Here is a 27,297-nt window from a genome sequence, read left to right on the forward strand (position 1 = left end):
CTTAAGCATTTTGAATTTAGCAATTTCATTGAGTGAGATAAACGATAAGCAACATATCTTTTCAGTATACAAATCTATTAGTTAAAATTTGACAGAAATCATCAAAATTAGTAATCTATTTAATCTACCTCGAGATTTTTCAATTTTAAATCAATTTTAAACCTGTACTGCATGACCATGGCCATATAGTGAGCCAACTCGATGAGATCACTAAAAAAGGATGATCGATTGAATAGGTTGATGCCTACAAGTCATGAAAGAGGATGATTAAACGGACAACCTTCGAAGAACAACTATCCCTAAATATCACTTTTAATCAAGATTACTGGTAAGTATTACTTAGTAGGCAATTATTCATGATTGAACTGTGATTATGATTTCACTAATCTCAAGCTCATCTCAAAATTTATAAATAGAGGTTAAAGGTAAGGAGGTGAGTTATTAGAAGGTGGGTTTTTAAGCTTAACTCAGCCCCACAAAACCGGCTTATAAGGTGAGGTTTGCACCTCACTTAAAAATATATATATATATATATATATATATATATATATATATATATATATATATATATATATATTATAATTTGGTCTTATCTCTAGTCGATGTGTAACTTCCAACACACCCCCTTCACGCCGAGGTATAGACATCTCGTGCGTGATAGTAGAAATTGGTTGGTCCAATAACGGTCCGATAGCGGGTGGAATAGAAGAATAGAATGCCCACTTAGAACTCGCTAGGATAGACTCTAACTATAGGCGTGAAGGGGGTGTGTTGGAAGTTCCACATCGACTAGAGATAAGACCAATTCATAGTTTATAATTGGGTGCAAACCTCACCTTACAAACCGATTTTGTGGGTTGAGTTAGATTTAAAAATCCACTTTCTAATATAGGTGATTGTATTTGTTACGAAATTTAATTGAGCATGTAAGTGTCTTTTTGACAATATACTTTAACTTGGAATAAAGTATGAAAGTGTATCAATAAAGATCCTCGAAACCTTACACCCCAAACAAAACCCATAAAAAAACGTTCACCAATGTTTCTCAAAACCTAAATTGTTTTCGCTGAAAGATTATTTAAAAGAAAATGTAATAGAATTATTAAACTATCAAAGGGTCATAGAAAATAGTAGAAAGTAGCAACAATTCTAACAAGTGTATACCCACGCAGCACACGAAACACTGTTCATGAGACAGACAAAATGTTTAAAAGTGTAGTGAGTAGAAAAATTCGAAACACCAATTAGCATCGACATCGCCCAAATCTGTGGTTATAAATAGTTTAAGTGTCAAATTGAGTGAATAAAGGCATCAGTTGTTCCGAATAAGACGAAACAGCTGGTAAATGTGTGATTAATTAATAAAGTGAATAAGAACAGAGAAAAATCTTGCATAGTGGTCTTTTTGATGGTTCCAAATCCTATCACTGTGTTTTCTTAGAAATCTCTTAGTCTTTTGGTCCTTGTGACCCGTTCTCTCTCGATCTTCTGAATGCACAATTTTTGTTAGGCAGACTGGTCAAGTTTAAAATTGACCATAAACTTATTGAAAATATAAAAAATTGAATTAATTAATGGTTGGATGGGTGAGTTTTTGGGATGGGATTGGACAGTATAAGATTGAATAGGACGTGGAATGGAAGGGGAGCTGAATCTTAAAATGGGCCTTCAGCTAACCACATATTTGGTCACACAAGTCAAGCAGAGGTCCAATTCCATGCAACTTCATCACTTTCAAATTCTAAACAACATTTACCAAGTTTATGCCTCTACTCACACTACTTTATATCTTCACCTTATGAATTTTCATTTCTAATTTCAAATAATATACATCTCAAAATCAGTTTAAAACCTTAGGCTAATCTGATCTCATAAAATTTGTAGTTTAAATAAGTTGAAGGTAGGTTGACTGATAATCTAATAAGAAAGAGTCAAATCAATCTATTTTGGTTATACTGTAATAAATAAAAATATATAAAATAAATTAAATTGGTGTGGGATCAAGATAGTTCACAAATTTCTACTTCATCAAAAAGTAAACTTTCGTTTTAACTCAATTCATGAGTTAGTACTGGATTAACTAACTTCAAAATTTATAAAATTTATAAAATAGACTGTGGTTAATAAATATTGAGAGTAACGCATTATTTAAAAATCACTTTTGTAAATACTGTTGTTTTGAAAAAAAAATAATCACGGTTTAAAAGTTCCACAAATTGAGAAACGTTTTCGGTTAAATTAATATTCGGATCATGTTTCATAATTTAAATTTATATAAATTTTATGGAAAGGTATAAACCGTTTGATTAATTATTAAAAAATAATTAATAATTAAATTTAAAAGTGATTTTAAGAGCGCAGTAAGAAGAGATAAAAGAAATTAATGCGAGCAAATATGTTGAATATTATTTTAGAAAAATTATGAGCAGATATATTTGTAATAATTAGTGTACTTCAATTATGTTGAATATATGGCCTCCTTGCATGTGCACTCTGGATATACCAGTGACTTAGGTGGAATTAAATGTCAGGTTTATTTGATTACAGCTTTAACACTTACACCACGGTCAACACTTTATATTTATATATATATATATATATATATATATATATATATATATATATATATATATATATATATATATATATATATATATATAAATATTATGCAGTATTTTTTGGCCAAAGAAACTCTACTGATTAATTAATATTATCACCATAAAATATTAGGAGTGGAATTCACCTTAATACCACAGTAGTGATACCATGTTCAACATAAGTCTCATAATTTGTTTTTTTTATATTAAAAAATATGTAGTTTTATTCTGTATTTCAACGTTAATTAAAAGAGTGATTAAGCTAAAAAACACATTTAACTTTTTATCTTGTAAAACATCATTATTAGTTGGAATGTTGCATGTGTTGTAGTTCTTAGTTACTTGGTAAAATTGAACTTTTAGAGTAAAATAAGAAACGCAAGCTAATATTGAAGTTCCACATACCCACCACATTCTCCATGGTGTCTTCTAAACTATTTTTCAAAGTCAATCTCTGAGGAAATGTATCATAATATCAGTACCAAACTGTGCCTATAAATGGATTTTGCTAGGTCCACAGATCTAGACCCACGCAAATCTGGCCCAACAGTACCAGGGCCCATCTAAATCTCCAAACCTAATATTTTATGAGAATCGATGGATATAACAAGATATAATTAAAAATATTTTTTTTATCTTTTAAATATGTGGTGAAAGTTTTAATTTTAAATTTATATAATCTATTAAAAAATTAAATGTATTGGAGAAATCTAAATACATTGAGATAAAGAAACATGCAACTCGTAACTAACACTGGAAATGTTTCATAATAATAATTGTGTGCTATGTTTAAGAAAAAAAATAAAAAAATAAAAAAATAGTGTGTGTGAATTGGAAGACATGAAATTTAGAAGATGGAAAAGTAGGAATGGAGTTTCTAGATGCGATTGAATTTTGAAGGAGACAACTAATATGGTTTTACCTACTGCAACTTCTGGTGAGAATATTTATTGGAGCTTGACTTTGGGTAGGTTGCATCTTAGAGTGAACACATGCCATGAATTCGTCGGTGAAAGTTGTAACATGTCTTTAGTTTACTTCAATATTTTTTTTTTATTTTATTTTCTAGTCATTGCCATGTGCTGTCCTTTCTTCTCTTTAGCATCCTTTTCTTTTTCTATATACATGCAAGTTTTTTTTTTGTTCTTTTTATGTATATATACGTATGACGATAATACATTTCTGGTGGAATTTTGCCTTTCAATTATTCAGGCTTAATTAATTCTCTCATTTGGAAGCTCTTTAATTTATGTTGTATTTTATAACATGCAAGAATATGAATTTCCATAAGCTATTACTATAAAAATGTTAAACTTTCCAACTTTACCTATAATCATCTACTTCGTTTACAATATATGTTATTATTCTAATATTTGTTATTTATTAAATACATAATACCATTTAATATTTCCTCAATATATATTTATTTTTTATTAATTCAATTTATATATTTTGAAAACAACAATATAAATAGTCAATTATACAATTTCATTTTCTATTCAATTAAATTGAATTTAAAATAAATTCTTATTAGGCAAACATTGTACTAAAACTTAAGGTGAAAATTAATAAGAAAGTTATTCAAGCCATAAAAGACTTCAACTCAAAATAAATTAAAAGGGATGTTGTGCCACTTGCACACAAGTTCGATTGAAAATAAAATTGTAATGATGTTCTCTAAAGTCTAACTTCATCTCAAAAAATATTTTTACCACGAAGTAGTCTTATATGCACACAACTTTATTAACACTCCACTTTCATTTAAAGTTATGTTATTTTGATACAAGTTTAATTTGAAAAATAAAATAAAATGATTTAAAATTAAACAAATTTGTTATAATGTATCGACACTAAAGTTATGGTTGCCAAACACGATTTGGTTTTTATTAATGCACTGACTTATTTAAATTTATATATGTTTTTTAAAATCTACCCATATTTGTAAAATCTCTATAAAATTACACTATTTTGATACTTTTATAAATTTAAATTGATGTTAAATAAATTTATTTTGATCCCAAACTAAAAAGATAATATACATATTTTAATTTAATGATATCAACTTCTTTTACATGTTAAATGATGTTTTAAGTTAATATTTGTGTTATAATATGTCATATGGTTAGTTTAAAATATTATTTCATGCATAAAAAAATCTCATATAATTAAGTTAAATTGATTATATATATTCATTTTAAAAATTTGAATATTAAATTATATATATGAAACATTAATGCATTCCAATTTTAAGTTAAGTTTAAGTTTATCGACTAAAAATACATTTAACTATTTTTTTTTCTAATATTAGTTATGTATTGATAATAAAGCGGAAAAAACCACTTTGGTTTTTGAAAAATATGAATATGTACAAAGAAACATTAAACATTGAATTGTTCCTCTGGTTCAAGTCTTTATTTTTAACTTCTTACCACAAGAGATAGATTTAAAATGTTAAGAGGGAATTGTGAATGGTGAGTATTGTTATTTTATTTTATGTCCAACTGGTTTTCATGGATTCAAAATATTTTATCCATTAAGCTGTATATTTTGGGTCCAGAGTGGAGGCCCTGTTCGTCCAACAGCCCACTAATCGGCTGTGTAGGCCCATTGAGAAGCCCATATTCGAAGCCCATATTCGAAGCCCGATAATATCCATACAAGATGCACAAACAGAAGAAGGAAAAGAAAAGAGGTAGTGCAGCGCTGAGTTTTGTGGGGGAAAGAAAGGGTTTTTCATTTCGCGACCACTGGCCGCAATCTTGTCTCCAGGGATTCCATTATCTCTGCCCTCACTTCAAAGCTTTTCTTTGCGCTATCAGGTTCCTAATCATTTTCGATTATGTAATATCTATTCCTATTATTTTTCTCTCTCATTTTTTTTTTGTTTCTGTCCGTTGATGTTTGTACCTAATAAATTTCACTTGATTTTTTGTTTTTTCCGCTCCTCGATGTCCAAAATCGGTGTTGATTATTGTATTTCTTCTTCCATTTCCAGCTATCCATTTCGATGTGTGTTTCTGGAATTCCTTTTTCGCTTCTGTACGGCGAACTAGGTTTTGAAAAATAGAGCGAACTAATCGCTTTCTTAAAGCTGTTTAGAGCGCACAATAAGCTAATGAAAAGGAACACGTAGTTGCGTTTGGATCTGTGATTTTCGTAATTTCTGTAGATTAAGCTTCCTCTTGCTTCTCGTGCTCGATTTGATAAGATTCTCGTTGTGCATTAACGATGGAGGTTTTGGTTTTTTGTTATGTTTAATTAGGTTGTACTACTTGCTTCTTTTTAGGATTCAACTGTTCAATCATCAAGGGCTCCCTTTCACTTTCTTTATATCTAATTTTTCCGTTTTTCAACTATTGTTTTACAGCACATGGGAGTTAAGGACATTCTCAACTAGCACAAAGTGTGTTATGGGTTTCCTATTTATAAGTGATGCTTTGATGAAGTTTCAATTTTTTTAAGAAATTGATTTTGTTCATACCTTCCTTAATTTTTGGTTTTGTTCCACTCGTTTTTTGTATGCCTTCCTAATTCTCTACTTATTTAGAAAATTTTATTTTATGTTTTGCAGCAATCATGGCGGATGAAACACAAAATGAACTGAAGGAGGAGATTCCAGAAGTGAGTTCATTGACCCCTTAATTATCTATAATTTAAAAAATGCTTTCCCGCTTGTGTTTTCGTTTATTGGGCATTAGGCCTGAAAATCAGTTTTTTTTTTCACTTTATTCTTGTATTGCTTATTTGTTATGATGATCATGTGTTGCATATTTCGGTTGATCAAGTTTGTTAGTTGAGATTTCTGTTTGTTGTAGCAGTACCATCATCTGATACCTGAATTTATAAATCACAGATTGTACCCTTTGACCCTACCAAAAAGAAGAAGAAAAAGAAAATTACAATTGTAGATCCTGCTGATGACCCCGTGGAGAAATTGGCTGAGAAGACGGAAAACCTCACAGGTATGCAAAAATAATACAAGTAATTTCCTCCTCTGGTTCTATTTTCAGTTCTATCTGGCTATGTGCATAGGTATGTTTCTCATTTATTTTGAATTTGCAGTTTCTGATGGGGTTGAGGCTGCATTTACTGGTTTGAAAAAGAAAAAGAAAAAGCCTGTAAGTCATCCTATATTTATGCTTAATGTGGTGTTTTTGTTTCCCCTGGATAATTATACCTCTTCAGAGATTGTTTTTCATGTATCTAGTTTTTTTGGAAACAATTTGAAACCTGATGTTTGATTATAGGTTGAAATGAGTAACTTGAATGATGAGAGCGGAGATGCAATTGAAGATTTGGATGGTGAGTAGCATATACCTGTGTAAATATTGTTTTTGTGAATTGTGGAGTAGTATTTGCTCTAAATGTATGTTTTGAGGGGAGCTTATTCAACACTTAATATCTGGTAAACTTTTTCTTTTAGATCATGCTGAAGACGATGAAGGAGAAATGGTTGTTCCTCAGGCTCGTTATCCTTGGGAAGGGAGTGATCGTGATTATGAATACGAGGAGGTTTGTCACATTTAAGTGTTTTTCTCCTACACTGCTATATGACCTCTCAGTTTAAATGTTAATGTGAAACTTTCTTTCATGATTTTTTTTTCATCACTTTGTTGGAAAATATTTGAGTTTATTTAAATTTTCTTCCATAGTTCTAATTGTTTATTTTGTACACCTGCCTGATTTCTCAACATTGTTTTATTAGGTTGATATTAGGGTGTATTGATTATGCTCCAGATTCATTTATATGCTTGAAAGTTTTATCATGGTAATATTCATTTTTCTGTAAGTGTAATATGGTCTATGCTTCTGTAATACATCTGATCGTAAAGGGATTTTTACTGTTTTATCCTTCTTGGATCCAGAAATGTCAGTTTTCTATAAACCGTGAACCATTGTGGAATTTTATTTTGATAGGGTCAAGGTATAAATCCTTAAAATATTGCCAAAAGCATTTATTATACTCTGTAATGCCTTTACCTGGAAACTCCTTGTCTTGCATACCTCTTCCCTTACATATATCTCTTATGGATTCTGGATTTTTTCGTGCAGCTTCTTGGCAGAGTGTTTAACATTCTTCGGGAGAATAATCCTGAACTTGCTGGAGATAGGCGAAGGACAGTAATGAGGCCTCCTCAGGTTCTTCGTGAAGGCACAAAGAAAACTGTGTTTGTGAATTTTATGGATCTGTGCAAAACGTATGTTACTATTTTATTCAAAATGCTTAATAGTATAGAGTGACATGATGAGAGTTCGCTACACACTAGGCATGGTTTCTGTCTGTCTGTTATTTCAATTTTAATTTTATTATTCATTCAATTGAACACGGACACACCATTTGTGATGTATGATACGGTCCATGACTTTGTTGGGTTGGAGGAGGATCAGTTGCTGAATCTAAACCCAAGCTCACCATCGTCAGGTTTACTGTAGGAATAACAGAAAGTGCTTGTGAACTTCCATGTTGGGCAGTTACTGGCAAATTAAATGTTGTGCGAGGCAGTTATTGAAGAAAAAACTGCCATGCAGAGAAATTTATTGGAGGAGCTAGTTCTGTTTCTATGTAATTGGAAAGATAGGAATTAGATATATTGTATGTGTCAGTCTTTGAACTGAGAGTTTCTTGAGGAGCTCTAGTATCCGGCATTGAATGACCTCCCCCTTTCAGTTTCTGTTACAGAACTTGTGGTCCATTAGTATGGCAATAGTGATATTTTATGATAGTTTGATTTCATCAGTTTTGTTAATTATAGGGGGAATGGATTTTAAAAGGTATATGTTTAAAACCTTTAGTTTTACTTTTTCTTCGAATTAACCTTTCCTGTTAGGAATTCAAAATGCTTGTCCAATCTATTAATGCCTGGAAATATGGAGTGAGACTTTCTACAAAATTGTTCATTATGTTCAGCTAATAATGACGACTATCATTGTTTTCTTATTTCCTTTATTGCTGCATGTCTTTTAATAAGAATAGATTGTACATAATATAAATATCTGTTTTCTTAATGTACTTTTATGCAATCTTTTAGAATGCATCGGCAGCCTGACCATGTCATGGCTTTCTTGCTGGCTGAGTTGGGTACAAGTGGATCGCTTGACGGACAGCAGAGATTGGTTGTTAAGGGAAGGTTTGCACCAAAGAACTTTGAAGGAATTCTGCGACGATATGTCAGTAAGTACTCGTTTTGAATTTCAATTATTTGTTGTGTTTCAGAAATGGAAGATTCGTATAGGTATGAAAGTTTTGTTGTGTTGGCGTTTTTGGCTGTTTTTTTTTATCACATGCAGCCTACTAAGACAGGAACATTAAAACTCCCCCATTCAGATTTATATAAGGTGAAGTTGATCATAATTTTGTTTTTGTCAGATGAGTATGTCATTTGCCTTGGATGCAAGAGCCCGGATACCATACTTACGAAGGAGAATCGTCTCTTCTTTCTCCGGTGTGAAAAGGTTAATTTTCTTTACCCGCCTTATTTTTCTTTTTCCTATTCTAGTTTTCACGCCAAGTTTCTTACCCACCTAGAAACAATCATATTTCAAACATGATGGTTTCTTGTAGATGGTTTATTTTATTTAATACCTTTTAAGCTTTTATATACCTTTAAACTTGGAAATCTATTTCATGTAGCGTGGGTGATGGTAGTGTTGTAATATTCCAATTTTATTTTTTTACAACCAATAAGTGGACATCCAATTGCACTTACGGATTTTGATTGCCACTTCATCCTATTTTTGATCAATGGTTTCTCATCATAATGATTAAGGATATTTTTTACCAACCCTGATCATTATTAATTTTTGGTTGAAGAAATTTATGTAATACTGAAAAAATGTTCTTGTGTTGGTCACATTTTTACATTTTCTCATTAAATATCATATTCTGGTTTATTTCTTACAGTGTGGATCAGGAAGATCGGTTGCTCCAATCAAGGCTGGTTTTGTTGCTCGTGTTGGCCGAAGGAACACGGGAACATGATTGGTCCTACTTTAATAATCGTAACTGGCTGAGGAGATGAACCTTTTTATGAAAGTTTTGCCCATGTAATGATGTATCTCTTGTCCTAAAATTGAGTTTGTTGCGGTAACGGTATCTTTAGAGTGAATATTGTTATATCTTGTGTCTTGGGTGCAAGTATAATAATTCTTTAGTTTAAAAAGATTGTCATACATCGCGAATCTTCATTCCATTTAGAAAATCCCAGATGTTATTACCATTTAAGTTTATACTTTTCATTTTATATGTTTAGGATAATTTGCATACACCATATAGTGGTGAGGGTACTGTGATAGAAAACCTCCCAATATCTCGACCAAAAGGAGTGAGTAGCCGCATGTGTATGGTAGTCGTCATTAAATGAAATCACTTGTAAAACAAGAAAATCCAGAATTTTTCCACTCATTGATTGTTTACTGGTTTGCTTGTCGAGGGAGTGCAGAAGAAGCCTAGGGAGAAACCGGTGAAGAGAATTACACTGTTCATTTTCGTACATAGAAACATTTTGAAGTAAAAATGTTTGTTTGAATGGTGACACTTGGACGTTTGTCAGAGGTCAACTAGGACATGCCTGGTATTGTGCGACACGAATGTCTTCAATTGTGTTATTTATGAGTTATTAACATGGGGCTTTGTTTTAATTCCCTTTTGTTCAGGGGTTAAACTACATTCGTCACATGCAAAAACTAAAGTAATGGTTTAACGTACGCAAAAATCTTAACTCGATTCCCATTTAGTTTCTTGTCCAAACTAACATGTTTCTTAGTTCCAAGTTTGTTTTTCTGGTTGTTTTTAATATGTACTTAATTACAGGTTAGTCAACTATGATCCATCATTGTATTTGTGCAATGTTTCTTTTCGTAATTTAATGAAATTCAGGTACCTTGTAACGAACACTGAAATGGAGCACCGTTATAGAGGTGCTTTTAGTTTTCAATGAACTTTATCCCTTTATTATGATGAGCCAACATTTTATCTCTTTATTATGATGAGCCATCTAATTCTATCGTTTTATATTGTTAGAATTTGATGATTAGGTGTTAAGATTTACAAGGCCTTTTTCTTCCTGCACCCTAATGATTTCTAACTGTACCCTTTTATTCCAACCAAGAAGACTATATTATCCTTCCTTGTTATACCACATCATCACTGTTGGATTGATGTCGTTGTGGCTGTCATCACCCTTTAAAAACTATTTTGGAAATTTTATTCTGAAAATTTTGTTCTGAAAATCTGAAATATATTTTATGTGTTCTAGAAAATTTGTTCCGAAAAGTTTATCCTTGAAAGTTCATTTCATAGAACATTGGAAAAGTTGTTCTAGAAAGAAATTCTGTTCTAGAAAACTCATTATGAAATGTAATTTATATGTCTCAAAGAAATTATTTCTGAAAATTTTTGGTTCTAAAAGTCTGTTATGGAAATCTTATAATAAAAATTATATTCTGAAAATTTAGAAAAATTTGTTTTTGAAAGAATCATTTCAGAAACTATTCACAAGCCACCTTTAAAAGGATAAAACAATCATTCTAAAAATTATAAAATGAAGAATTATGGAAATATAGGAAGAAAAACCAAAAAATGTTTGCTTCGAATACTCCTCTCAAACTCTTAAAAAAAAACCGTTAATGCTAAAAGTTTACAGGACCTAGAGTAAATCCAAATTCCATTAGCGAATAGCTTGTTTATTTTAATCTGAACAACCAAAGTTAGTTATTGAACGAAAATAAATAGTGTATATTCTTAATAGTCCAAATGCCTCAAACTTGTAGGGTGAAAAGCAACTGGGGGCTTCTTCCGCACCCTACATATTAAATAATATATATTAAATAATAGGTAAAGATTATTTACTACTGCTAACCACTCCCTGTAACATTATTTATTCTCATTACTACTCCCTAACATTATGTACTATTTACTGTACATCCCAAGTAACTTATTCCCCTTCTTCCCATTCTAAACACGTCAAATAATTAAACTTTTAAATTTTTTTAAATTTATACCCTCTCTTTAAAATTTGATTACCAGAAAAAATCAAATAAAATTTTAAATTTTGGCACATGCACAGAACTATTTTTAATCAATTTTCATAATTTAAAATATTTATTCAGATTTTTTATTTAACCAGATTTCAAAATCTGAAAAATACCCCAAATATATTGAATTTCACAATCCAATAAACACATAAATTCATAAAAAAAACTGAATTTCCAAATATTGCCCTTATAACATTCTCCCCTCAAATCTAAATGTGAAAGAATCAATAATCAATTGTTTTTTCTTCCTTGCATTGTGCATACCAACCCATCGGTAGATGTACTTTCACTAACTTTATAAACGTGACAGTGAGAAATAAATGGTATCTACATAAAATACTGCCTTTTCAAAAATAATCATATATATATATATATAATATTAGGTAAATGAGAGATAAAAATATATAAAAACGAATAATTTTGTAATTATAATTCGAATTTTATTTTAATAGATTGTAGAAAATAAACATGTATTAAAAATATTTTATTTTTTTAATTTATTAAAGTATAATTAAGTTAAAAATTATAAATTTCTAAAAAAAAGATTACTTTAAATTTAGAATATTTGTATTAAAAAAAATGGTTTTTAAAAAGTAAAGAAGGTATTATTGGTGTCCCTTTAATGGTGTTCAACGACCATTAATTTTAATTTCAGTTCCCAAATTTTGTGAAGAGAAATGGGTCCAGTGAAGAGTTTGTCTTTTAGTGAGTTGAAAATAATTCTCTAATGATATTCTGATAATTGTAAAATATTAATGTTTAGTACACATAAAACACACAAATTCATTTTAAAAGGTGGAAATAAATGATTATGGCTTCCTTGTATCAGTAATTCTCTGTAATATTATCTCTTTCACCAATTTATGCTTTACAGCAATGGCGTTTGATAAGATATATTAGAATCAGATGACATTTTCGGTGAAGTGTACTAGAGTTGAAAATTCGATTATTTTGCTGAGATTGATATTTGCATTGGATTTTGAAATTTGTTTTGTGAATTGATCTCTTTATTGGATTGTGAAATTTAGTTTGCTTTTAGTGTTTATTAAGTTTCAAAATATGGTTGAATGAGTCTCATTAAGCATAATTTTATTGATGTATCAAATTTTAAAATTTGGTATTATGTTTTTATATATCAAATTTCAAAATTTAGTTAACGAATTTCAAATTTTGATTTTGTATGATTTATTATGGTTATTAGATTTTAAATTTCAGTTAAGATAATACACTAAATTTCAAGATTTAGTTTTTTTTTTTTAATTTTTATTTTTTTAAAGCTTAATTCTTTAATTTGTTTATAGTGAGTGGAAGAGTAAATAATATTAAAATGTTAAGAGGTGGACAGTGACAATAAATAATGTTTAGGGGGTTAGGTAAAAACAATAAATAATATTTATTTAATTATTTAATATAAAATATATAATGTTGAGGTTTAAAATGAGTATCATAGAAAAAATTTGGAAGTTCAGTAAGAAATTTGTGGGGATAAGAAGTCCCAAAACAATTTAGTTCATGTCCTAAGTTGTAGAACAGGACATAGAGATCTTCCTTAAGAAATAAAAAGTTTTCTTATTTAATGGCCTTATAATCTCTCTATTCAATCTGTAACAATATATTTTTCCACTTCACAAATATCATTAAAATAAGAATCATTTTTATTCACTAAATTAGAAAATATTTTATAAGTTAAAAATTATTAATATTTAATTTAGACTATAATTTAGAAAACAATTATATTCTTATTAAAAAGTAAAAACTGTTTTAGATACTAATAATTTTTGTTTATAAAATAGTTTTTAATTTTATAATTATTTTTGTTTCTTGATTTAGTTGTTTTTTAATGATTTTTTATCGTGTTATATATATATATATATATATATATATATATATATATATATATATATATATATATATATATATATATTAAAATTATATTATTTTAATATAATAAAGCATTTGGATATACAAATGCAACATGTGTTTCTGTTAGTTTTTGAAAAAAAAGAGAGTGCAACTAAAATTTACTCAAATATTCTATATATATGAAAAAAGTATTTAAGTCCAAAAATTATTTAAATTGTGTTGTACTACCGCAATTAAACATTGTAATCAAAAGGAAAAATAGTACAGGGAAACTATTTATTTCGTCAAATATACCTATAATGCCGATTTGTTTTCTTTATTTTAATTAGAGCGAGAATAAAAATAATTTTATATTCAATATTTATACTAATCACATTAAATTCATACTAAAATCATCTCTCATTAATTGGTAATACAAATTTTGACATTAATTATTAAACTCTTACTTAGAAAGAAAAAGTATATGAAAATAGTTTCTAAAATTAATTAGTTCACAATGCAAAATTTACTTGCACCAACATAGATTATAGGAAGTAATCCTGGTTATAGTTAAATATGTGTTATATAACATATATTTTTACACCACTGGTTTATTTATTTGTATGGATTACAGATAAAATCATGAAACTCAACATCATTAAACTAAATGTCCATTTCCATAAGACTGAGAAAAGTGTCACACAGCAAATGTGGCAATGAAGGCCATGGTGGTTAGTGCTGAAACAAGGGACATATGAACTCTACCGTACACTCTGCTCCCACTGTTTGGATTATGAGCAGTAACATTTGTATTGAAACCTGCATAACCAAAACTCATATTTAATTTTATTTATTCTATCACTCCTAAATTTAACTGTGTTTTCTTTATCCTTCTTAATTATACAAGATAGACCAACATTATATTATTCTTAATAAATCACACAAGTTTACGTACTGAAACCTAAATTTGTAATAAACTTTATAGTTATATGTACACATTATTGTAAACATACTACGCATATTTGTTTGTGTTTTTTTATCGTAAATAATTATTTTAATTCAAAAAATAACTGAACTTAAATAAATATTGATTTGAAAGAATAAAGTAATTATTTTAATTTAAAAAATAATGAAATGTAAATTAACGGCCATTTATAAGATAGAAGTGAAAAGTAGTTATTTTAATTTAAAATAATGGTTACTGAAAAAAGTAAAATTAAAAAGAAAATGTGTATACGAAAAAAGTGAATTCTTTTATGTATGGGTATAGATTATAATATTTTTTAAAGATGTCAAATAAATATTTAACTTGTGAGCTAACTAGTTTATCCGGATTCAAACCGGATTATGAAAAAAATTCAAGTTTATTTCAAATGTAGATCAATTGAATAAAATCTACAGATTATACGGATTTGATTCAGATTTAAAATTATTCATAATTCATTAATAACAATTTTTTATTAGTTTTTATTTGTATTTTAAAATTTTTTTTATTATAATTATTTATTAATTCTATTTATATAGATCGACAGTTTGATTTTTTTTTAAAATATTAAAATGTTGTTTAATAATATTTGTTTGAGATTGACGTTTTAAGTTTCAATTACTATTCATATAAATACCTTTGTTGAAATGGGAAACATTTTAATTGTGTAGTTGTAAAAAATGAGTCCAGTGAATCAACTTTCATAAATATATAAAATAAATTAGAAAAATAAAACATTCGTAAATGCATTAACCAATAACCCACATATTTAGATGGAATTAGATTATAAATTTTTTAATTCAGCCTGGGTTAAGTTACTTTTAGTTCAATCTTTGGTGTGTCAGGTGAATCATGTTAATTAATTTTGACACCCTTAATATTTTGTTTGTTGGTTTAGTAAAAATAGTTGTTGGAAGGAAACATTTTATTTTGATCTAATAATTGTAAATTTGCATGTAATGTTGTTGTCATCATTGCTATAAAATAGTGTTAAAAGGTTGTCCATTAGACAGTGATTGCATGCATATGTAAAACTGAAAATGTGCATGAGAAAATTGATAAAAAAATTGTTACCATTAAGCTGACTAGCGCAAGCCCTGGAAGTAACATTCCAGACATAAGAGACGGGTTGCTTGGTCTGGAAGAAGAAGTCTGACTTAACATCTTTGATGCAAGTTAAGACATATAAAGTGTGGTCATAGCATCCATTGTTGCAAAAGTTCTTGATATCAGAATCATGCACATTTATCACACCCTCCATTCCAATTGTGTATCCATCTTTTATCGTGCAATAATATGATGTCTGCACACAGTAACCATTATTATCAGAGATAAATCTAATCAAATTATATATGTTAATCCCTAAGTATACCACTTAATAACCATTAAGAGGAATTCTTAATATAACTCATTACATTCTGCATGCAGAAGTAAGCACTCCTCCAACTCTCGAATGGACTTAGATTTGCATTTTTCCTTGGTTCAGTCATATCTGAAAGGCACACAAAAACTCATGTTTCTTATGTAGTCTCATGAATTTTTCTACAAAATATAATCATCACAATTTCTTATTTAATTAGGATTTTGTAAAAGTAAGTGTTTAAGGGAGAATTAATGAAAAAACACAACATAGAACATCAGTAATATATAGGAAATTGACATTATTTCTGATTTCAAAATTTCATTACGAATTTTTTTGTACCGTGTTCGACTTTTTAATCTCAGACTAACATTTGGATAATTCAATATTTTGATAAGTCAATTTTAGAAATTGAATAAACTGTAAAGAGTTCCTACCAAATGCATCAAGAAAGAAAAAGAAAGTGAAAAAAGTACTAACTTTCAGCATTGACGTGGCTGAGTAAGAGAAAAAATGTCCCCAAAGAAAAGCAAAGAAGGAAGCTGCTTTTGCCATTCATCATCATTCCTTAATGATCGAATTATTACGGACACTTGTTTGACCAGTTCTTTTACGAGGAAATTCTGGCATTGCAGGATGTTGTATTTATGTCTCATATCTATAAAACTTGTTTGGATCAAAACTAGGAAAAATGTTGTTATGTTCAGCGTATGATAAGAATATGGTATCAAGCATCAAGAATCAAGTATTTGACACAAACAAGGTCACGTTTGAAATTTTAGAAACCTCAAGACAGAAGGGTTTGGAAGTTTCTGTCGGAAATAAAGAGGTGGAATACAATGATTGCATCGTCCTAGGCTCATTGGTTTCGCAATTTTTAAAGTGATAATGAATGTGTGTGCCACTGTGGCATAGAACAACAAAGTAAATCTTCAACTTCATAATTAGCTGGTTATATTCTTATTTCAAAGTTTTGTAAAAAGCATATATTTAATTAGATATATTTCCTTTTATTAGGAGAGAAAACCAAAAGAAAGATTAGAAACTCACACTAATGCAAAGATTATTTTATTATTAATGTCTTTTTTATCCTACGCTTAACTTTCTTCTTAGAAGTCCTTATATTTCAATCAAATTTTAAGTTCTTCATCTAGTTTCCATTTAATCTCTTAATTTAATTTTATTTTCACATTTTGATTTTATTTACTTAATAATAATTCCAAAACTCAACACAACTTTAGTTAATTGTTTTTTTTATATAATAATAGAAATAAAAATATAATAATAAATCTATATTCGAGTGTAGTTACATAAAAAATATTATATTACTACAAAAATTCATAAAAGTATCTACAAAATTTTATTAACAAAAATAAATTTGTCAATAAATTTGAATTATTGACAATTTATTCTAAGATTTTAAAATTTAAATTATCAATAAATATTTTATCATCATTACTAACAGAATAATCGTTAGTAAATTTATTTGTAATGCATATTTTCTTTTTACTAACAAATTTTTTTGTCGATAAAATTTATCGGTAAAAAAAATAACAAATTTGTCAACCTAATCTCATTTTCAGTGGTAACATACACTCGCATTCAGAGCTTTTTTGTTTTCTCAAAGACTTGTGTTTAGAGTCTTCTTTGTCTTCCGAGAGTCTCATCACTACCATGCAACCTAGAGTCTCGTAGTTGTTGCTTCCCATTGTTGACATGAGAGTAGATATATTGAGATTTCGGTTATGTGGGAACAAAATACTTAAAACGAAATTAAAGTGAAAATACATTACTTTTAATAATGTTTTTAAAATAGGCTTTTATTTTTTGAAAAAGAAATCTCAAATTAGAACCAACAAAATTTGTGGCTGAGAATGGGAAGTGATCATAAAAAACTCTGAAAAGAGAACATTATTATCCCATGAGACTTGCAGTTTTAGTAAACAATAGATTAATAGGTAGGACTTCGTGGTGAGACTTATGGGTGACATAAAAAAAAAGTTGAAGGATGCTAAGCATTATCTACAATGTAATTGACTTCTCAAATTCGGGTCCCTCAATCAAAAAGTGTCTTTTATATTTTGGAGTTTCTTTTTATTTCTGCCATTAAAAAAAGACAAAAATAAAAAGGAAAAGGGCTTTTACTTTTGGCCAGGAATAATACAAAAATGTACACTCTTAAAGTGATAGGTTTTCGACATATGCATAAATAATGCATATAAATGAATTATTCGTTCTACCAGATGTTGGGTCAGTGTAGGGTGCCTCAAGGCTTTGTATAAAGTTCCTAACTCAAATTATGAGGCAAAATATTTTTTAATATTTTTTTGTAAACTTCTGTAATTTGAAAGTATGTATACATGTATATTGTTGATGCTGTAGATTATTTTAAAAGGTTTTATTATTTGTTTTGAACTCTAAAAAAAGTTTTATTAAAATGAATATAACAATTAAATTTCATGAATGATTATAGAAAAAAAAAACTATTAAAACACACTTAAATGATAATTATTTCTTGTCGTTTTTGAAATACTTTAAGTGTGTACATGAAATCAAATTGGAATATGATGAGAATGACGAAGCTTAAAAGATGTTGGGTTTGGAGTTATGCATAATGCATGATTCATGGTTGATGTTGGAGTATTGGGTCAATGTGAGTGGTTCATGCACTCAAAGCAAAAAGAAAGGTAAACGAAGCAAGGCAACTACATAAAGTTCCTCAATGAAATTATGGGGTAATAATTTTATTTTATTATTTGAAACTAATTTGTTAGTAAAATTCAGTAGCTTAAAGGTTATACATAAAGCATTTTTCATATATTATTTAAAAATGTTTGTTATTTATTATAATATCTCATTTAGTATAAAATTACTAAATAAAATATTATAAAATTGAACACCACAAAACCAAAATAGTTAGAAAATATATAAAATATATAAAATATTAATAGAGTTATCTACCATCATAACCATAGTATTATAATATATACACATTTATTGGATAAGCTTTTTCTTCGGTTCTGAATCGAGTCAAAAAGGTTCTCATTCTGTCTCGGTTCACAGACAACCGAGGCAGTAAAGTGTTTTTAATTTTTTTTAAATCTTGGTTCCTCATTCTGTTATGTTTTTCTATGTTCTTTTACTTTCTCTTTTCCTTCTCTTTTGTGCCTTAAACTTCTCTCTCTATTTTTTAATCTCAAGCTTATCCTGTAATTTTGTTTCATCCATGTTTTTGCATAAGTGGGGGCAAAGGAAGGTGTCCTGTTCAATATTTAACTCCATTGCAATCATACATTTGTGCATCATTGCATCTACGAACATTCTGCACAAATTGTGGTTTCCATCAGTTATTTAACTTTCAAACAAGTTACAAAGAAAAGAGATCAATTGCGAAATGAACTTAGTTTATACCTGGAGCCCCACTCTGCATGACAGACCAATCGGAGCCCATCACCATCCTCCTAATGAGCGGACAGGCCGATCGGATAAGATTCTTTTCCTTTATGGAGGGAACTTATAAACGGGCCAAGCTCTTTATGACTTCTTTGACGCCCGATAGTTAGTCTATTTCCATTAGTCGGCTGGTGGGAGCGAGACCTTTCCCAGTGAGCAATCAAAAGCCGTAGAGGAAACTAAGAAGCACAACCCCCAATTCAAGAGGCGAATCCAAACCGCAAACACTATCCATTTCGCCATCCACCTGCAAAGAAATAGAACCAAAAACCCAAGGAAGAGAAACGCAGATCCACCGGCTACGCCCTCGTCGCACCGTCGCTATGCTCTCACTGCTATCGCAATCGCCATCGCAACACCGTCGCGCGCTCTCACCGCCATCGTAGCATCGTCGATAAAAAGGAGAAGAGGAGATGATGACCCCCTGGTCATGGCAGATCGGATAAGAATCTAAGAATTGGAGCTGAACGCGTGGTTGGAGAATATGAGTCAGCGAAAGAAGCACACAGATCTATAAACTCTAGGTTTCGGTGTTGAAGAGGAAAAGGAACGAGCAAACCCTAGATCTGAAGGATTGTTCGGTGAAGGTTAGAGATCAGGGTTGTATGGTGGTTTAATCGGTGAAATGGTCCGATTAAACGGTGGAAAAGGCTGGAAACGAATATTTAACCGGTGTTAATGGCTAGAACCCGATTTCAATCGGTGAGAATGAAGGAAAGGTAAAATGGTGGATCTGACTTACAGTGAAGGTTTTATGATGGTGGATCTGTGAAGTTGAGGACAACGAAGTTATGGCTGGTGCAAGTGAAGCTCAAGAGAATGAGGGAGACTCGCGTGCAGAGGAGAGGAGAAGAGGCATTTGGGGAAAAGTTTCCTAACTTGAAGGACCCACGGTCCAATTAGAAAGGCTTATATGCCTCGGTCCATCTTGAGAACCGAGGCAGTATCTCTGCCCTGTGAGGTTTATGCCTCGATTCACCCTGCCAACCGAGGCAGTATTCTCTCTAAACATCGGTTTCTTAACAACCAAGGCATATAGTGTTTTTAAAATTATGAGACTGTCATTGTGTTTTGATACGCTTCGGTTCTAGAAAAAAATACAATTTCTTACTAGTGCTACAAGAGTTTATAAAAAAAAGACTCTTATACACATCAACTAAGAAAGACTATAAGCTACTATGTCATTTTCTCTATGTACATTAGAGATATATTGTCATATGTTTCAACCTCTACTCACACCGTAAAGTGATCATAGCTAAAACACAATGAAACACAACAAAGTAAAGTGTAAGATAATGTGCAGAAGACTGACCTAAAATAATCAAATATACTAGTTTATCAACTAAACTTATATAATGTATCATAAATAATTTATTCAAACAAACAATTGACACTAGATAAATGGTATCATAAAGTCATAAACTCAAGGGTTGTCACCCTACTATTCACAAGGTTAATCTCTTTCGCGCTTATAACCAAAAGTCTAGAGTTATGACCTCTTGTCATTCTCTCCCCACACTATTCTTTTTTACATGAGTTGAATGATTGGTAGTATATCAAGATACGTCATTTTTGAACTCCCATACATCAAAGCATACACTAAACAAAATTACAACCAATCTTCCATGGATTGGTTCCAACCACCGTTTTAATATTCACATAATCAAACACACTAAACACATAACAAGAGACATGCAAAAAATTTAGTTAAATTATGATATTTTCGCTCAATCACCATATTGGTTCGCTTAGTGAGTAGTGCTTGATAACACACTCACTCAGCCACGAGATCTCCTACTCAATGAGTAAGGTCTGACAACACACTCGCTCAACTACCAAATATGTTCGCTCAGCAAGTAGTGCTTAACAATACACTCGCTCAACCACCAGATATGTTTGCTAAGCTAGTAGTGCCTGACAACACACTCGTCCAACGACCAAATAGCTCGCTCAATGAGAATATCATTGAATTTTATAGACTTAAATTCTCCCAAAGGTCCAACGAATGTCAAGTCATTGAACTCTTTGACTTTCGTCTCGTCCAACAACTACCAAGTTAGTAGCTCTCTAACTTTGACTTCATTGAACGAGTATATGCTCGGCTAGTCAGTTTGAATAATTCTGTAAAACAAAATTATGCAAATTTATGTCATTCCTACCTTGCAAATCAATTTAACACGAACCATAGTTGCTAAAATAACCAACCATTATATTATAACAAATCAATGACTCAATTAACCTCAAATGCAATATTAATCGTACAACATATCAACATTTCAACACACAATAACTAAAGGCAATTCAAAACCCCTAACTCAACCCAGCAAGTCATATTTAATCCAATAACTCAATTACACAAACCAACTATCATACAAGCATACAATCAAAAATTATATGTTGTCTCTTAGTTAAAAGCAATGTAATTAGCTTTTCTTACCTGATAAATAGATTTAACTGTTGAGAAAACCTAAACACAACTTCAAACACACAGGAAACTGTATATTCTCTCCATTGAAGAAATTGATTGGAGAATTAACTACGAAGATCACCCTAGCGGTTTTTGATCTTGAAATAGATGAACAAATTGTGAGAAAACTTAGACAAAAAAGAAAAGAGTTCTATAGGAAATGATTTGAGAGATAATATGTTTTAAGATAACGAAACTCGTTTATAGAGATTCTATTTATATTTTAAAATTTTAATATTAAAATACTCAAATCTGATGAAACTAAATACACCAATTTTAAAACACAATCTTCTATACTCTTATTATTTCATAATTAAGAACAATGTTTTAACTAATATAACAGTAATATTAAAAGAACACATTTAATTGATAATTAATTATTTTAGTCAAAATTGTTTTAAAATCTCTTTTTTCATTAAAAAAATATTTTGAACACTAAATTTTAAACTCTAGTGACAACTTAATGATATTAACTATAATTTTAATATTTTAAACATTAATACCTCTTTAATGTTTTTTCGAATTTTCTCTCTTTTATAATTGTTTTAGTGATTTTTCATTTTTTTTCCTTAATTAGGTTCAACAATTAGGAGGTGATTAAGTTTAGATTATTTGCAGGTAATTAGAATTTGATTTGGAATGAATTTTTCTTTTCTTTCAAAATATTATTTTTCTATTTTTTTTATTCAGCACTAGCTTGAGACGTACGGGTCTTTATAAAGTTAAGATATATATATATGTATATGTATATATGTGTATTTAAGTATTATAATCATATATAATATATAGGTGTGATATACAAATGAAAAAGTGAATGATGTAGAAAGTGAATTATATAATGGTATTATATATTAAAATACTTGTATACGTAGAATTTTTGTATATTAAAATGTATAATAATTAAATTGGTGCATAATTATGATTTAATAAATTATTTTATAGAATATTTGGATAAATAAATAATTGAAATAAATATTGGTTGTATTAAAAGTTACAAAATAACATTTAAATTTTTGTATTGTATTTTAAAAAATAATTAAAACTTTGACTAGAGAATTTTGAATATTATTTTTAAACTATGTAAAAATAATAGTTATTCCATAAATTAGTTTTTATATTTAGGGTTTAGATTTTAATAGTGTTTAAGATATTAATAGTATAATATATTAATTTTTTGGGATAATTATTTATTATCTGTTTTATAAGTGTATTAACTTTTTAAAATCATGATTATGTTATATGTTTTTTCATTTATTTTTTTGGTGCCAAAGTAATGTATTAATATATATTTGGTGCAAATTTATAAATAATATTTATCAATATAATAAAGAAAAACAAAAAAAAAATTAATATCTTAATATTTACAAATTTTGAGACTCATTCTAAAATCTAAACACAGATGTTATTTGAGACGTTAAAGTGAATGAACTCGATTTACTTTTTGGTGAATAAAAATTTTTGGTATATGTCATGACCCAAAATATATTGATGTGTTTGCAAATTGACTCACTTAAGGATGTTTGTTTTTTCAATTTATTTTAAATATTTGTTACAATAAAATAATAATAAATTGACTGATTTATATTAACACAATAAAAGTGTTCACTTATTTTACTACAATAAAAAATAGTAATTGAAAACTAAAGTGTCAAGTTACATAATTTAACAAATAAATATATTAAACATTCAAACTATTGAAACATTATTCGAAACAAAGTTCTAGTATTTAAAATTGTTACATATATTATGTTTATTTTCTATATTAAGTAAGTTTGTTATTATTCTTTATTTATATTTTCGGCTTAACCTATATTTTTTTTCTATTATAAATAGAGTTTTATATGTGTATATTTAACAAAAAGGAGATTAATCTCATACATAGTTTTCACTATATTCAATCTAGAGCCTGGTTCTTTTGAGGATTTTTTTTTTATTTTCTCTACCATTACACTAGTTGGCAGTGGTGTTGTCTATCGCGACAACACCATCATCTATCGTTGTCGTCTACTGATGCCACTACCGGAGTTCTAGTTTTAACCAATGATCATACGGTTTTGATCATCTTGGCTAGGTTGTGTCGTTAACGACGCCTTCATTGGAGTTCCTACGCGCTTTCAACACCTTTTAATGTTGTGGATCTGTTCCCTTTTTCGTTGTGCATGGCGACACGTCTCGTCTCCTCTTAGGCAACGATTCAAAGCGTCAATGTCGCTTTTTTTGCTTTTTTTTCCTCTTTCAAGATTGTCGTGCATGGTCGTACATCCTGTCTCCTCTCAGACAACTATTCATAGCATTTAGATAATTTTTTGTCCTCTTTCAAGTGCCTTAATAAGAGAATCTTGAATTTTTAAGGTTTTCTCTCTTGTTCATGAATGAATTATTCCACTGTCTCTTTCGACTTTCCTTTTGTCACCATTGCATTTGACACGTCCGTATATTTTTTTTTTCATCTATGGCAAAGATTATTATTTTTAGTTTATTTATAGTCGTGGTAACTTTTCAACAATGACTTCTTTATCTACTGGATGTCAACAATGTATTCTTTAACAACGATTTGTAAGAAGAGATTTATATAGAGCAACTTCCGAGATTTGTTGCTCAAGAAGAGTTTTCTAGATTGATATTTTGTCTTTTATGTCGTCTTCGCAAATCATTATCAATTTGGTGTCATTCGAGTACAAAAACATATATTCTCACTAAGTCTTTATGGATTATATTAGTAACAAGCTTGGTATATATGATTTGTATGCATTAGCTTGAGGAGAGATGTTAGATATATTATCTTTATTTTTTATCTTTAGTTAGTTTGTTATTATTCCTTAGTTCTATTTTGGGTTAGCTCATATTTCTTCTATTATAAGTAGAGTAACCTATGTGTATATTCAACACAAGGGAGATTAATGTCATACATCGTTTCCACTATATTAAACAAAAATAATCAAATTGTCAATATATATAATTTGATGTAGTATATAATTATAATAATAAGTTTGTGAAAGATGACAAAAGGCTAATAAAAAGTTGTAGTTGGTGGATTGCGAGTCAAGCCACTTTCAACCTGACTTGAACCCATTTAACCTATAGGTTAAGTGAGTGTAGTCCAACATAATTCAACCCATAATTAAAAAAAAAGAAACTTAATTACTTGTTTGGTTCCTACTTTAGTTGGAAAGTTACAAGTTGATACCCACTTAACTTTTTGTTTCAAATGTGTCTCAATATTTGAAAAAATGTCTCATTTAGATGTTTTTTTTTTTAAATTATTAATGATATTCATGACATGTCATGTGTTAATATGTGAATTTTTAAAATTTTATTTATTTATTTACTTATTTTTTATAATTTTTTTTGTTGTTGTCCACGTGATTTTTAGTATGTTATATGACTTTATCAGTGTCACATGTCAATATTAATATCAGTTTCAAACAAAAACATTAGCATGTAACTAAATAGGTTTTGCTAATTTCCAAACAAAAAGATCATACTCACCGTCATGTCAAAATGTTTATAAAAACATAAAACTGAAATAAAACTGCATTGGTATAACTAAACATAGATTGTCTCATGTAACACGTAAATAAACTAAGAAATCATATATAAAATGCTAGTATGAGATCCGTGTATATACACGAGTTTATTTTTTCTTTGAGTAATAAATATTAAGATTAAAAAATAACATTTGAAAATAAGTTTATTTGTGGTCAATTTAAAATTGACATAATAATTTAATAGTGTTATGTAGTAAAATAATATTATTATATGATTAAAATTTTGAATTAGACTTTTGAATTAAATATTACATTAAATGAAATAAAGTAGCATTGTTGTTTTTGGTGTCGTTCACAACAATAATAATAATAATATAAATATACTATTAATAATAATACCAATAGTAGTAATAATAATTAAAAACTATATACTTTTCATAATTAAAAGTTACATATGTCTGAATTCATATTTTGGAAATGGTGAACTTTAAATCAACATGCTCCATCCATAATATTATTATATGATTAAAATATTTATTTTATATTATTTTTAATTACAGAACAATTTTGTAATTTTATTTTTCATTTATTAAAATTGTTTTTATTCATCACATTTATCAAATTATTAATAAATTTTATTTTTAAATCTATTCACTTTTGTTCAAATTCTTTCAAAATAAATAATACAAATTTTATTTTCAATTTTTTGTAAATTTATTCACTCAGTTTTTTTTCTCAAATTCATTAATAAATGTTGTGATTGTTAAAAAATTTCAATTATGTATAATTGTGAAAAATAAAAGAAATATAAAAAACACAAAGGGTTGAACTGTACATTTAAGGTTTTTGAACATTTTCACCAAAATTGCATCTTGTAAAACCATAAAGTTTATATTTGCCAGACACATTACCACACATTAAAATTCCGTCAATGAAAAATAGCACAACTTCAAACTCTTAAAAAGCACTATTTACAACATTTTTTAAGACACTTTTTTTGCAAAAGTACTCCTTCTTAAATTAGTTGCAAATTAATAATATATAATTTAAAAGGAAAATAGTACTGAGAAATTTACACAAAATATTTTTATAATAATTATCAATTATTAAATTTTAGCTTAAAATATTTAAAATTAAAATGAATTAGTTTTCGAAATTTCTTTCCAAATCCTATTCAATTAAATTCAAGGAAAAATATTTACATTTTTTTTAGTTAACATGGATTAATTTATACTTTTTTTTGTTACTTACTTTTTTTTCTAGGAATTGTTATTTAAATTTTAACTTTTCAATTGGATTTTATTAAACGAAATCGATTTTCTTTAATCTATTTATAAGCATACCATATTCGGAAAATAAAACAACCAACAATAACTCTTTTCCCACTACATACAACTTTCACCTTTATCGTTTTTATCATTTTGTTTTTATCATTTTGTGTCTCCAAATAAAATTAAAGTCTATATTAATTTAATAATGATATTATGAAATTATATAAAAATTTTATAATTATTGTGACATTATTTTAATTTTTTTAACTTTTTAAAAAAATATATAAAAATTTATTTTTTGTATAATTTTTTTATTTTTTATTTTGTGTGAAATGAATGTTAAAGTCACCTTACCATACTCCTATTAACTATACTGCGTTTGTTTGAAAATTTTTGAATCCTAAAATGGTCCCTTGCATTATTGAAGTCTATACACATTAATCTAATCAGCTTTCTGGTCATATTTTGGATTATTTCTTAAATTAAGCAACGGTAGGTACCTCAAACATGATTTCTAATGAAACAAGCGTGATACCTTCAACATTCATTCGTAGTCGTAATTAATGGTATCTCACTTTTCTTCTATTTTTAAGGCATGAATTGCACCATGCAGGTTTTCTAATGGGGAATTAGGAAAAAGATTGATTACCAATGCCAACCTCCAACTACAAGTAAAACTTAACCCAAAGTCCATTTTGCCCCTAGGGGTAGTGAGTTTAGAAAAAAATAAACTGAAAAAAAAAATACTTGTATTTCCTTAAATTAATTAATTGAACTTTGATATTCAACGCGGCTAGATGT

At 28.6% G+C, this 27,297-nt stretch overlaps 2 protein-coding genes across 6 annotated transcripts; one reads left to right on the plus strand and one right to left on the minus strand.

Moving 5' to 3' along the window:
- Positions 1 to 5,269: 5,269 nt before the first annotated feature.
- Positions 5,270 to 9,757, plus strand: LOC108338586 (eukaryotic translation initiation factor 2 subunit beta). 5 transcript variants are annotated; one of them, XM_052879961.1, is made up of 11 exons: positions 5,270 to 5,416; positions 5,965 to 6,026; positions 6,169 to 6,218; positions 6,451 to 6,559; positions 6,660 to 6,715; positions 6,845 to 6,899; positions 7,021 to 7,109; positions 7,650 to 7,795; positions 8,627 to 8,769; positions 8,965 to 9,050; positions 9,499 to 9,757. In XM_052879961.1, exons 2-11 carry the CDS (start codon positions 6,008 to 6,010, stop codon positions 9,574 to 9,576), a joined length of 831 nt encoding a protein of 276 aa, XP_052735921.1. In that variant the 5' UTR covers positions 5,270 to 5,416; positions 5,965 to 6,007; the 3' UTR covers positions 9,577 to 9,757. The 5 variants fall into 5 exon arrangements, with proteins under 5 accessions (XP_052735921.1, XP_052735922.1, XP_017431036.1 ...); XM_052879962.1 differs by having other exon boundaries at positions 5,965 to 6,002; XM_052879963.1 differs by having other exon boundaries at positions 5,272 to 5,438; positions 5,965 to 6,000.
- A 4,412-nt stretch (positions 9,758 to 14,169) lies between these two features.
- On the minus strand, positions 14,170 to 19,274 carry LOC128197874 (uncharacterized). Its single transcript, XM_052880715.1, has 4 exons — positions 19,229 to 19,274; positions 15,873 to 15,949; positions 15,532 to 15,760; positions 14,170 to 14,291 (listed from the first exon to the last, which is right to left on the minus strand). The coding sequence occupies exons 1-4, from the start codon at positions 19,272 to 19,274 to the stop codon at positions 14,170 to 14,172; spliced, it is 474 nt and encodes a 157-aa protein (XP_052736675.1).
- Positions 19,275 to 27,297: the final 8,023 nt, after the last annotated feature.

Source organism: Vigna angularis, chromosome 7 (assembly GCF_016808095.1).
Source record: "Vigna angularis cultivar LongXiaoDou No.4 chromosome 7, ASM1680809v1, whole genome shotgun sequence".
In the NCBI taxonomy this organism is placed as follows: Eukaryota; Viridiplantae; Streptophyta; class Magnoliopsida; order Fabales; family Fabaceae; genus Vigna; species Vigna angularis.

Bases quoted from the DNA above. Each gene is read 5' to 3' on its own strand.
- LOC128197874 (XM_052880715.1), bottom strand. From the start codon at position 19,274: ATGGTGATGGGCTCCGATTGGTCTGTCATGCAGAGTGGGGCTCCAG. The intron at 15,761-15,872 runs GTAATGAGTTAT...TACTGTGTGCAG, and splicing joins CTTACTTCTGCATGCAGAAT to ACATCATATTATTGCACGAT. The intron at 14,292-15,531 runs GTAACAATTTTT...TTGGTTATGCAG, and splicing joins TTGCGCTAGTCAGCTTAATG to GTTTCAATACAAATGTTACT.
- LOC108338586 (XM_052879961.1), top strand. The intron at 6,560-6,659 runs GTATGCAAAAAT...TTGAATTTGCAG, and splicing joins GAAGACGGAAAACCTCACAG to TTTCTGATGGGGTTGAGGCT. The intron at 9,051-9,498 runs GTTAATTTTCTT...TATTTCTTACAG, and splicing joins TCTTTCTCCGGTGTGAAAAG to TGTGGATCAGGAAGATCGGT.